The 13,060-nt window shown below is 33.9% G+C and overlaps 1 protein-coding gene across 1 annotated transcript; it reads right to left on the bottom strand.

Annotated features, from left to right (window-relative positions):
* Positions 1–1,282: 1,282 nt before the first annotated feature.
* Positions 1,283–3,647, bottom strand: LOC128225024 (uncharacterized). The gene is made up of 2 exons (XM_052935061.1): positions 3,308–3,647; positions 1,283–3,040 (listed from the first exon to the last, which is right to left on the bottom strand). The coding sequence occupies exons 1-2, from the start codon at positions 3,639–3,641 to the stop codon at positions 2,637–2,639; spliced, it is 738 nt and encodes a 245-aa protein (XP_052791021.1). The 5' UTR covers positions 3,642–3,647; the 3' UTR covers positions 1,283–2,636.
* Between the last annotated feature and the right edge of the window lie 9,413 nt (positions 3,648–13,060).

Here is a 13,060-nt window from a genome sequence, read left to right as displayed (position 1 = left end):
CCAATAGCAGGTGAATTTTTCATAAATTCGTAACATAGTTGTATTAGCCATTCATAGGTATTTCGTGTTAAGACTTTAAATAATGTTACGCCAAAAAATATTTAAATATATGTAAAAAATACCTTTAAACGCTTAATTTGCAAATATTTTAATAATCAATACCCAATTGTAAAAAAGAAAACTGGGATAAGTTGTCCATAGAGTTTATTTAGTCAAGTACGCACATTTAAATGATATAGACATATTGACATATTTTATTTCTCCAAATGAGATAATAAACGTACATGTACAGAAGAGTAATTGCAAAGGTAAAAATAGGGATTATTGTAATATACATAACTAAATAATTACGTCAATATACGTTGTTGGAAATCATTCGTATCAGTATTAAAGCAGTTTTAAAGAGGACATTAACTTTAATATGAAGTACTATACGTCAATATCATAAAATGTTTAAGTCTCGCTACTAGCAGCTCTGTATTAAAAGAAAATCCGAAATGTAGGCTATTAAGCCCAAGCTAAATACAGTGCAATTATATCTGTAAACATTTAACGCAGTAATTTACATAGCGATATTGTTAAAACCTCTATCGTTGTTTTCAGTAAACAATCTTAAAATGAACTTTTTTGTATGTGACATCGTTAGCAAATACGAGTCCTTTGAAGGATAAGGTGGGGTCATTGTATGTGATATGATTGGAATCACGCAGCATACGATCATGACGTGTAGAAGTATATACGGGATTCTTTTCAAAATATTTTATAATTGTTACTAATAAAAACATCACATTTTCCTTAGCAAGACTAATTGTAAATTGCAAATATTATCTCATGTCTAAAATTGCTGAATAATACCTAAGGATTGATTCTTATTTTTTGTGCGTTCATGCAGTATGAACGCTCGGCCGCGATTTTGCATATTCATAAACCGCGCTAGCTGTTTTTGCAAAATATGCAGAATCGAGGCCGAGCGTTCATACTGCATGAACGCACAAAAAATAAGGATCAATACTTTTATTTACATTTTCCCTTCTTATTTGTTTTTTTTTCGATCTAATAGTGATTGAGAATAAGCCTTTATTTACAACAAAGGGGAACGGAACGTGAAGAGCGAATGTAAATGGTAAGAGCACTTGTCGCCCTTAGTGTTTTAGCTGGGCGTTCTTTTTATCCTCCGCATAAATAGTCCATAAGTAATTTGCAGAAATAAATAAATAATCAAAGATTTATTTTAATCATTTGGTAGTTTTTGTAAAATATGTGGAGGTATTAATGATTTTGTTGTAATATGTTCATTTTAATCAAGAGAACTTTCGATACATTTAAACTCATGTTTTACATATGCATGACCCATGTGAGTGGGCATAAAAAATGTGATCATGGTGATTTCATGGATAATTTCCAGTTCAAGGTAATTATAGCGTCATAATTTCATTTTTTTTGTTGTCTTTTAACATTCCCAAAGATATTGAAGTGTTGTGATGTGCTAGTCTTCTCGAATTGTCAATTTTAAGACGTTTTTATTTTGTCTTTATTATTTGTTCAATGGGTGTTCTTTGGTTATCAAATGCAAAATAAAGCATTTCCAAATGATATTTCTAGAAAATAATGTCTTTCATTTACATTCTTCGTAAAACATCAAAAGAAACATGTAAACAAGCCGGCATTCATCAGAACATGTGCCATGCTATATTTAACAATAAAGTAGATCGTAGTAAGATCACTACGCCCAATCAGAGCGTTGCTTTGTTGCCAAACTACGCCTACAAAGGTCACGAAAGGTCGACCGGTTCATGCAAAATGAACTTAATTTTTATCGTTCAGAAAATCAAGTACGGATGTAAATATTCAAATATATGACAGTTTGACATTGCCATTACTATACAATCATCAGTTTTGATATCATTTACATGTAAAAAACACCAATAACTGTTAACAATATATATATATAAAAACTACAGAAACAAGCTTAGTAGCTAAAAGTTGAAACATAAACCCCGTTTTATGGCGCAGGGTAAACGCCAAAGACATAGAACACAGAAACAAACAAGAAACATGGAACTGCACAAAACTCCACAAACAACACAGTAAATATATACTATATAAAACACTAGGTTTGTTTATCAAGGACTGTTAGGAACCGCCTTGGGATTTTTGTTCAAAGATACGATGCAGTTATTGTTTGAAACTATGAACATTATACACAGTCTGCCTTAGCAAAAAATGTTTAAAACTGTGTGATTATAGAGTTTCATAATGAAAAGCATCATTGTACTAAAACTGGGAACAACCAAAAAAAACATTATTAAAAATAAAAACACGACATATATTTGCTACACAAACATAGATCAAGACACGTCAACATTTCGCTACAGGATTTTAACATTCAAACTTTCTATATCCAATATCTTCATCAGACAATCTGACTTATTCAGCCAATCAAACAACGTTATAAAGCATAAAGTCTCAAAATGAATCAGTCTAAAGGTACATATAACACCTCGTTAAATTGTTCGACTTGTCCTTACTAGAAATACACGTGCATTTTAGGATGAATCAGTCCAACGATACATTGCACATCACTTTTTTGTCTAGATGTTAGCGATATGTCCCGACTAGAAATACATGTGGTATTTTTATGGCAAGTTATAGACAAGTCGCCCAGCAAATGTATTCCAACGTGTGTTATCGTCTGACAATATCAAATGACCGCCTATCTCATAAGTTACGTATACTTCATGCCCCGTTTTAACGTTTATATGTGCTTCTAGCGTATTGCAGTTATGCGCATTATAAACGGACGATCTTGCAACAACATCCTCATTACGTCTTATTGCAAAACGTATAACATTTCCAGCTATACTACACAGATGAGTTGTAAACAAGTAGAAGCCAGGTACGGGAGCGACAAATTTGCCGCTTTTGTTATTGTATGCACCATCGGTATCTTGAACCGTTTCAGAGAAAATGATGGCACAACCATTGGACGAAGATTTGCTTTCGACTGTTTTTGCGCTGAAGGATACCCTCTTTTTGACAACTGCAAAATACATATTTAAGCATCAACAACAACATTTAAGTAATGTGCTAAAATATAAGATATTTAATTTAATTTTGCAAAAACATTTGTGTACTTATATACATGACTTATGTAGCTAAAAGTATAATTATAAAAACACACTCATGATTAATTATTTATTTTATTGCCTTTAAGTTAATCAATACAAAATCATCAAAACTTTAAAATCATTCATTATATGCTACTAAAAGAACTTTCGGTCTGATACACTCAGTGAACTTATATTACCTTGAAGATGCTCTATAGCTTTAGAAGCTTGCGCTGTCAAGTTGTTATTTACAATCTCCAGATCTGACAGTGTTCTTGCAAGTGTTGCTTTGTCAGCCTCAACCGAATCCCTTACTTTTTTCATATCATTAGCAACGTCTTTCTTGATCTCAGTAAAAGTATCCTCTTTCTCTTTTCTGAAGTTACCCATCTCATTTTTAAATTGCTCCATGAGGAATTCGAGGCGCACCATTTTCTCGAGCGTTTTCTCTTCATAGTGAAACCTAGAACACTCTGGTTCTGCACGTGTTGCTGTCGTAGAACAAATAATTAAAAGGCACACGAGCTTAAACATTTCGCGTGTTTCTTTTTCTACTGCTGCTGTAAAATGGCAGAGTTTGCCCATATTCCTGATTCCCAAGATTTTGCTGGGAAAATCAGAACTTTGTTTACACCAAAATGAGTTTTAGAAGCTCTGTGCAGTTGTAAGATTAAATTATTCAGACAGCCATGTCTAACAATTTCGGTTTTCTTTCAGATTTCGTTGATAAAAAACCGATTTACTTTCTGTTCGAAATCTTTAATTTACGCCTCTTAAGCTGTTCGATGATTTATCAATTTGAAATGGAGATACCAGGTGACCAGACATTAGTTTAGTTTTATATTAAATGAGTAGAAGAAGAATATGTAAATATTTTACTGACAAAAGTAGTGCAAACACGCTGTTTTGACCTCGAAATATTGAACAAGCGGTCATTTCACTTCGGATTTCAGATGTTATAATGACCACAAATATAAATTACTCTAGCTTTTTCTATGAGGTTGATTTGGTGATTTATGTTACATGTACATATTAGTGACCAGTAAGCGATACCCTTTCAAAATATACCAACATAATATGGGGTCATCAGACATCACAGACTAACATTATGGCCAATTGCATGACCAAACGATTTTGTTAATCTCGTTAACCTAAATTCTAAAAATTAACGGACAATAGCATATAGATATATAATAAAATGTCGTATCGATAAAAAGTGTTGGTCGAGAAGAGTTAACGCGAAAAGTTACCGTGACGTGAACCTCTTAACGGAGAGAAAACCACAACACTAATAAAGAATGAAATCGTTGCAAATATAAAGCTACATACGCAAATAAATCAACATTTTTTTGTATCACTTTTACGTGTAGATACATTTAATTTGATTTACATCTCGTTGGTTTTTTACCATCGGCTTTTTTCGCTAATGAACTTTTTTGATACATGTATAAGCCGATGGCTTATATCGACACTCTCTTCTGTGCAGTACTGCATTATACTAGCTGAATAACAGTGTACGTTTGATAGGTCATTTGTCTAAAATGACATCAAGACAATATGCGCTTAATTTGTGTATGTCTAAGTTACTTATTATATCCATAATTTATATAAAAACTCACACATACATGCTATATTTTTCAACGTTTTGGCGTTTCGACTCCATCAATATATGCAAAAACAATTCAACGTCATTCATTGTTTAATCATGGCGAGTTCAATTCTAAATTAGAGCGGTTTATACTTGATGCCAAATTTAACAATTTAATCATACTAACCAGAATATAAGTTTATTAAGACATGAATTATTGTCCAAGAAAACGTATCCCATCTCCACCCTTATCTGTGCATAAGGTGTTCTATGCATGGGTTGGTAAATATGTACCACGCATGCTTCCCCTCTTTTGGCTGAACAATTGTCAAAACTGTGACAGATGTTTCCTGTGTATGTTGCATCTCTTAAAGTTGATGTTTGTTGTACCATATCGTACACTACTATACAGAGGCGGACCAGGATTCGAAGTAAGAGGGGGCGTAACTTTGGGGCGCCCCTCCCTCAGAAGCGAAATCTATTTGGTTGGAAGTGTTGGCAGATGGGATTGGGAAACTGACTCCACCAAGAAAATTTAACAATTTCTAGTCGAAATTGATGCATTTTGGGCGTATTTTATTTCTGGTTGACGGTACATTTCTGAACAGGGCACAAATCCCGAACACCGGCTAAAACACACGTTTGTTTACCGTGATCGATTATTTGATGATCTAGATCAATACAGAGGCTTGCCTTGGTTACACTTTTAAGAAGTTTCATCTTGTTTTGTTGAGTATTTTTCTAAAAAAATGCCATTCAATGTTTAAACACTTAAAGATCAAAATGTAGCACATGGGGGAATGACGTCAGAGGGCGCACGCGCATCTTTAGGTTTTGCAGTTATGTTGACCTACATTCAAGATATTTATAAATAGAAATCACGCTTTACATTTGAATTTCATGTTTTGAAAAACATCGGAAACAATAAACAACGTTGCAGCTAAGTGTTTATTTAATAAAGCATACTTATTAATTATAATTGTATGACCATGTATTTTCGCTTTTCAAGTGTTCGGTATTTGTGCCCTCCATAGCATAAATTTAAGGGTGATTTACTCTTTAAAAAATAAACGATTTTCGACATAAAAATGATAAGATCGTGAATCTGTACTTTGACAGATGTTGTCACATTAACCAAAGATGTTTCATACGCAATTTTAACTTACTACAACAAAAACTCTCCAAGATAATTGTGAAAAACCTCAAAAAGTGTTCGGATTTGTGACCTTAGCCAGTACCTTTTTCTCCTATACTGAAATAGATAGTAAACTTAAACGATTTTAGGGGGGTGGTGGCATGCGCCGAGTGCTAACTCCGGATCCGCTAGTGCTATATCAGTGCTCCAACAAGACGAATGTTGATGCAATAAATCAAAGATACGGCTGAATAAGTTAAGATGCTAATCTATTTTTTTCTTATCATCCGAATAAAAGTAAACGTGAGGTTGAAATGTCTTATAAGTGCTTGAAATAAGCGACATTTCAAGAGAAATATGTGTCCTTACATTTAAAGTCGATATCAAGTGTTTTCTAAGCATAACACTGTTATATAAGGCAAATAGATGCAGGGGATATGATAAAGAATTTTGTATCCTGTGATTCTTATCGTTAAACTAACGAGAAAATGATCACGAGTGAAATAAAATACGATCTGACACTAAGAACAACACTTTTTGATTTTGTGTTATGCGTTATTTTATGCGGATAATTGTAGTTTTAAATTTCTGAATATCTATTTGAATTACCCTAGTTTTAATCGCCGATGACGTAAACTGTCGTACGTCGGCTTGTGGAGAAATGTATTTTAGAGTTTATAATTTTTCATAGTTTAAGTAAATACAGTTTATAAACATTCATTAATAAACTAATGTGTTCCTTTTGTAACAGTTAAGGCACGAATTTCTTTTGAACAGGGCATGAATGCATGACCAAATTACACTGGTTGCCATTACCTGTATGAATATTTGAAAGAAATGTGGATTAACATTAAACTCAATTTTCCTAGTTTTATAGTTTGTTTATGATGACACATGTATATAAAATCCCCCTAACTGTCAGAGATCAGTCTGAAGCGCTTGTAGACGGGTCGTTTCCTAGATGGAAACTTGTTGCCATTTGCCATTTTATGGAGTAATCTAGTTTAGTTTAGTTGGCGGGGAGTTCGTATTACAGAGTCAGGCAGTTTGGAAAATATTAAATACATGCTATAACCAAAAAGTGTCGAGTGGAGTAGTTGTTGTTGTTGTCATTGTGACCTTCATTATAAAGATATTTGGCGCTCTCAAATGGCAACAGTTCCAATTAATGAAATTCTAGTCAATTTTTAAACACACTAAACATTTACACACGCTATTTCTTTAATTCGAATATACCATTTAAATGGGGAATTGGTAGTCAACCGTTGACGATTTTAATACCCAACTTAGTTTCAAAACGATTGTTGGTATTGCAATTTGCTTATCCGTTGTTTATAATTTGATAAGAGATTTGATTATTTATTAACATACTCAGCTCAAACACTTGCTTTGTTTTATATTTTCACCTTTTAAAACTAATAAACTTTAAACCCACAAAAGAGGATGGATGCATGATAAACTTTTTATTGTAAAATAAATAAGTTTATGCTTCTCCGATAGACCGTACTTTTGGTAACGTTATACGCAATATACACTTCGATATGTACCATAGGGACTCAAAGGTAGCTTATGCACATTTTGCTAATTAACGAACGGTAAATAATTTCATCACAGTGCATAAAATTCTTTCTTAACTTGGTTGACGAAAGTTCCTTTGATTATTTAAAATTAAGTAAAATCCATCCTTCCCGACCCTGCACAATACACTCATACCTGGGAAAAAATGCTGTTTTTGATTTGTCTATGGATAACTACACATTATGGGCCTGACTTCCTTGTTTTGATCTAAGAGTGCAAATTATTATTAGCTATATCCATGCTATTGTTCAACTCGTGTTTTATATTATCAAGTTACCGTTGTTTTTGCGTGATCTCATGTTTATTACTCTCATTGTCGTATGTATATAATTGTAAGTTTTGCATAAATGTTTCGCTAATGATTTCATGCTTATGTATGTCCCCTATTGGTGGCGCTTTAAGTCGCCTATTGTTGTCGCTTTATGTCGCCTATTGTTGTCGCTTTATGTCCCCTATTGTTGGCGCGTTATGTTTATGCCGCTTTATGTCGCACAATATTGGCGCTTTATGTCCCCTACTGTTGGCGCTTTATGTCACGTAATGTTGGCGCTTTATGTCGCGTAAATTTTCGCTTTATGTCCCTATTGTTGGCGCTTTATGTCCCTATTGTTGGCGCTTTATGTTGCGTAAAGTTGTCGCTTCATGTCCCCTTTTATTGTCACTTTATGACGCATATTGTTGGCGCTTTATGACGCTTAGTGTTGGCGCTTTATGTCGCGTCATGTTGTCGCTTTATGTCCCATAGGGTTGGCGCTTTATGTCGCCTAATGTTGGCACTTTATGACGCCTAATGTTGGCACTTTATGACGCCTATTGTTGGCGCCTTTGTCGCGTAATGTTGTCGTTTTATGTCCCCTTATATTGGCGCTTTATGTCCAATATGGTTGGCGCTTTATGTTTTCTTTTGTTGGCGCTTTATGTCGCCTATTGCTTGCGCTTTATGTTGCGTAATGTTGGCGCTTGATGTTTATTTCTAACGTTTTATGTTGCCAATGGTTGGCGCTGCATGTTGTCTTTTGTTGATGATTTATGTCGCTAATAGTTGGCCCTTTATGTCGCCAGTTGTTGGCCCTTTCCACGGAATCTGTTCTTATTTCACTCGCCTATTATGGGTTCTTGATATTGCCTTAGTTTGGCGCCTTATGTCGCCAATTGAAGGCGATTTCCTCGGAATTAGTTCAGATTTTCACATTAGATATAGATTTTCTGGTCGATTGTTTTACCAGTGTCAATATTTTTCAGAGTGATGGGACTTTATGGGCGAGTGATTGTTGAGGTAGGTTTGTTGGCGGACTATTGATATGATACTGAAACATTATTTGTGCTTTTCCTCTGACATTTCAGAATTGAAAAGATGTCCGTTTTCGCGGTCACATCACCAACAAACTGTTGATAAACATCACGTGATCTACTATCCTAATAAACTAAAATTTACACGGCACCTTGTTTTTGGACCGATTTGTATGCAAATGACAGGATAAAAGCTGAACCGAAACTCACCAAGTTCATTTTATGACATAAATACAAGAAAATTAATTAGAAAGTTTTTTTTTAAATAAACATACGGAGGATAGATAAATCAAAAAGAGATAAAAACATATTTAAGTTATTTACCACTCTTAACCCACCACCAAGTACTTGTTGGTACATATGTCCAAGTTATTGTACTTTAAATCGTCCTTTTTTCACGAAAAACTCATGTATACTGATCGAACAACCTAGAAACATATTACCGAAATGATTAACCCATCACAGCTTAAATCATGAAGAAAACCCACAACTATCATGTTTCAGTTTGGATTCCTGTCAAGACGGAAGCCTTATTTTACTTGTTTAGTTACATCTTGATCTATAGCGTCATACCAGACTGGCGCGGACGTATAGCTGAGTCAATTTCGGTAATATGAGTGCTTGCTTGCTAGTGTTGAGTTGCATATGAGATGAAAAACCGGCAATAAATTATCTATAAAAACACTCACATCTGTTAAAGAGTTTACCATTATTTATGTGAAATTGCATGAAACTTTATCTTGCCGACAGGCGTAGTAATACATTGATATGCTTACAAAGCATAAATCGGAATATTATTATGATGTAAAGTAATACTTCCAATGTTTACATTACCCTCTCGAGTACTGAATACTGCTTTCATACGCCCTTAAAACCTATAGATGAGGGTTTGATAGGTCACTACAAATGGGTAAACAATACGGATAACAGGAGTATGCAAAAACAAATGTGTAGCAAAGTGAGTCAATGAGTATCTAAATTAATGGCATATAATATGTTCATATTTATCAGTTTCATTTCGTCAAGTTTGGTTTATATAGAGTTTATTCACATATGTTCATTAAAACTAACATGCAAACCATGTTATGTTAGGATTGAAGAGATGAAAGACGAAGCTTATGGCTTATATTTACACTCTCTTTTGTGCACTACTGGAATATACTAGCGGGGTTAATGTACTGTACACTTATGATAAGTCGTGTGTCTAAAATGACCTCAATACGCTTTGCGATTAATTCTTGTAGTTATTAATTTAATCTATAAATTATATAAAAAATATGCAAAACAATCATAGAAAGGAAGTGAATTCAACGTCATACACTGTTTTATCTCGGAATACAATTTTAAATTAGAGTGGTTTATACTCGTCGTTGTTTGATGCTAAATTTCATTAACCTGTAGATAAAGTTTATATACACATTAATTTTTGTCCATGTTTTCCCATCTCCATTCTTCTTCACCGTGCAGAAGGTATTATGTGCCAGTGTTGGTGTATATGTACTTTACCCAAACACGATATCCCTCTCCTAGCTGAACAATTCTTCCTATGTATGTTGCTTCTCTAAAAGTTGTCGTTTGTTGTGTTATCTAGTACACTGCTATATCAGTGATCTAACAAGACGAATGTTGATGCAATAAATCACAGACACGTCTGAATAAGTTTAGATAGTAATCTATTTTTTATTATCATCCCAATGAAAGTAAACATGAGGTTAATATTTCTTATAAGTTGTTGAAATACAAGACAAGTTAAGAGAAATGTGTGTCCATCCATATAAAGTCGATATCTATTGCTATCTAAGCATTATTCCTTTTTTAAAAATACTGGGTATATGGTAACGAATCTTGTACCTATAAATGTGCATATACGAATGGCATACTCGATTTTACGGGTTTACTCCGTCACGTCCGGCTATTTTTTGCAAGTAAAACGTACAATTTTCTTACACATCAGTTTTATATGGTAGTTTTCCAGAGAGCGACTGTTAAATACGAAAATGAGTGAACGCGTCTGTTTCGTTGATAGGTGTGTCCCCATACATTGTCTGGCGCGGATTATCGCCGCATATGCTACCTTGCCTCGTGCCCCGTGCTATTTAGAAGTTCTAAAGAGGTAACCACTGGGAAGTACTTAATTTAAAAAAACAACAACTTAATTTGGTAGAGATTCTTTGGATTGTTTAATCTTTACCACATAATTTGTTTATGCCTGCTACCTCTTTTAATAATTTTATAACAAATAAAACAAAAACATCCAGCAAAAATGATGTGCGTTTCGAAAACAATTTGACAGTGATAATGAGATATTTTGATGTGATATGATTGGTGTGGGAGAGGGAATAACTATGCTCATTGTAAGTTAAATTACATAAGGTATAGTGCAAAATCGCCACGATCACCTCCTTATGAGCCACGAGTTTGTTACCGATATTTCAGGTAGGATGCTCGAATTGGCTATCGTCGGACACGTTTTGTTTATGAAGCGTTAGACAAACCAGGCGTTTTGCTTGGTTGGATACATTGCGATGTTTGGCCAACGTTTAGCGAATGATCGCAAAGTTGTTATAGCACTGTCTCGTCAATATAAATCATAATGGTCAGCGTATTTAGAACGGATTCGGTATCATGTATGGTTTCAAAGAATAATGTTAACGTTTTAATCTTATAATTTAATAATCATATAGTAAAATGCAACCATAATTTTACACATTTGCATATGATTAACAATATCCAAAATATAGCATATATAGATGTTATATATATATTTATAACATAACATACGGCGCAGGAGTGATATAACGCCATGCAATAATTTTCATATATCACTAGTGTAATAACTATGCAAAATAGGTAACCGCATCACAGAAAAATGTTTTCATACGCGCTGTCAAAAAATGTAAACAAAGATTAGAAACGATGTTTCAAAAGAAATCATCATGTCAACGAACTCAGCTCCACGATGAAACGAATGGTGAAGAAGGCTGGGCTTAATCCAAACAAACACCTCCCTGATCACAGCGCCAGAAAACACCTTGTCCAGAAATTGAATGACAACAATGTTCCTGCGAACCAGATTATGCAAACTTCGTTACACAAGAATATTGCATCTATAAACAACGATAGCCACATAAATCCAAATCAACACGTTGAAATGTCTAGCATCCTGTACTCACAATGTCCCAGTCACTGATTCCACATGAAATCCCACTTTTTCTTGTGGATTTTACAACATTTATGTAGCTCGAATTCACGGAAGTAATGTCCTTGTGCACATCCCAGGGGCGTACCTAGGCAAACTCCAATAAGCACAGGCGTACAAATGAATTAAGAATCCCGCGAAATAGTCGTTAAAAAAGTCCCAAGTCAGGGGATATCGGTCCCGCTCCAACCCCATATATCATATAGGGACCAGAATATAGAAATACCTTTACTTTTTTAACCGCGCTAAAGTGTACGGGCGTACTTTTCAAAATGCTTCAGATACGCCTCTGCATCCATTAAAATGACATAAATCCATGCTGTAATCGACCAGCTACAAAGCGAATTCGCACTATTAAAAGCGACTGTGACGCTGACTTAAATGTTCTTTTTACACCTTAACCGCCAAATGACATGTACACACTCGCGTGATTACTTATGACGTCACACAGTTATTATTGATTTGCTTGATTTAAATTGATTAAAATATATGTTTCTATTGTTTTTAAGTGAAACCTTTGAAAATCGGTTGATAATTGAGACATGATTTAGGTTTTGCATTGTTAATAAAATGTTTTTATGTCGGGCTTTTTTCTTTCCTGCGGATGAAGCAGTGTACACAATGTAAATTCTTCGCACTATGACAAGAGAAATGTATTGAAGAAACTTTGACCTGGATTTGGACCGTAAATGAGTTAATATGTTATAAATAGAATCTCAAATTCGTGTTTATTTTGTATCAAATTTATTAAACTCGTCATTTAAAAACGATAACACTCGACAGAGCCTCGTTTTTATCGTTTTAAAATGAACTCGTTCAATAAATTCGATACAAAATAAACACTCACTCATTTGAGATATATATATATATATATATATATATATATATATATATATATATAATATATATATATATATATTATATATATATATATATATATATATATATATATATATATATATATATATATATATATATATAAAGATAGAAAATATAAAGTTTATTTGATCTTTCTATTATAAACAGTATGCGCAAATTACCTCCGCTATGAACATCTCTACAGCTGAATCGTTACGTAATAAATATCCACAAACACGATTAACATAAACCCCGGTGTAGACTTTCGTTCCCAAGTTCCCAAACAAAAGTGCAATATTATTGGT

Source organism: Mya arenaria, chromosome 2, assembly GCF_026914265.1.
Source record: "Mya arenaria isolate MELC-2E11 chromosome 2, ASM2691426v1".
In the NCBI taxonomy this organism is placed as follows: Eukaryota; Metazoa; Mollusca; class Bivalvia; order Myida; family Myidae; genus Mya; species Mya arenaria.
Note: the sequence above shows the minus strand (reverse complement) of the source record. Positions and strands in the feature narration are given on the sequence as shown.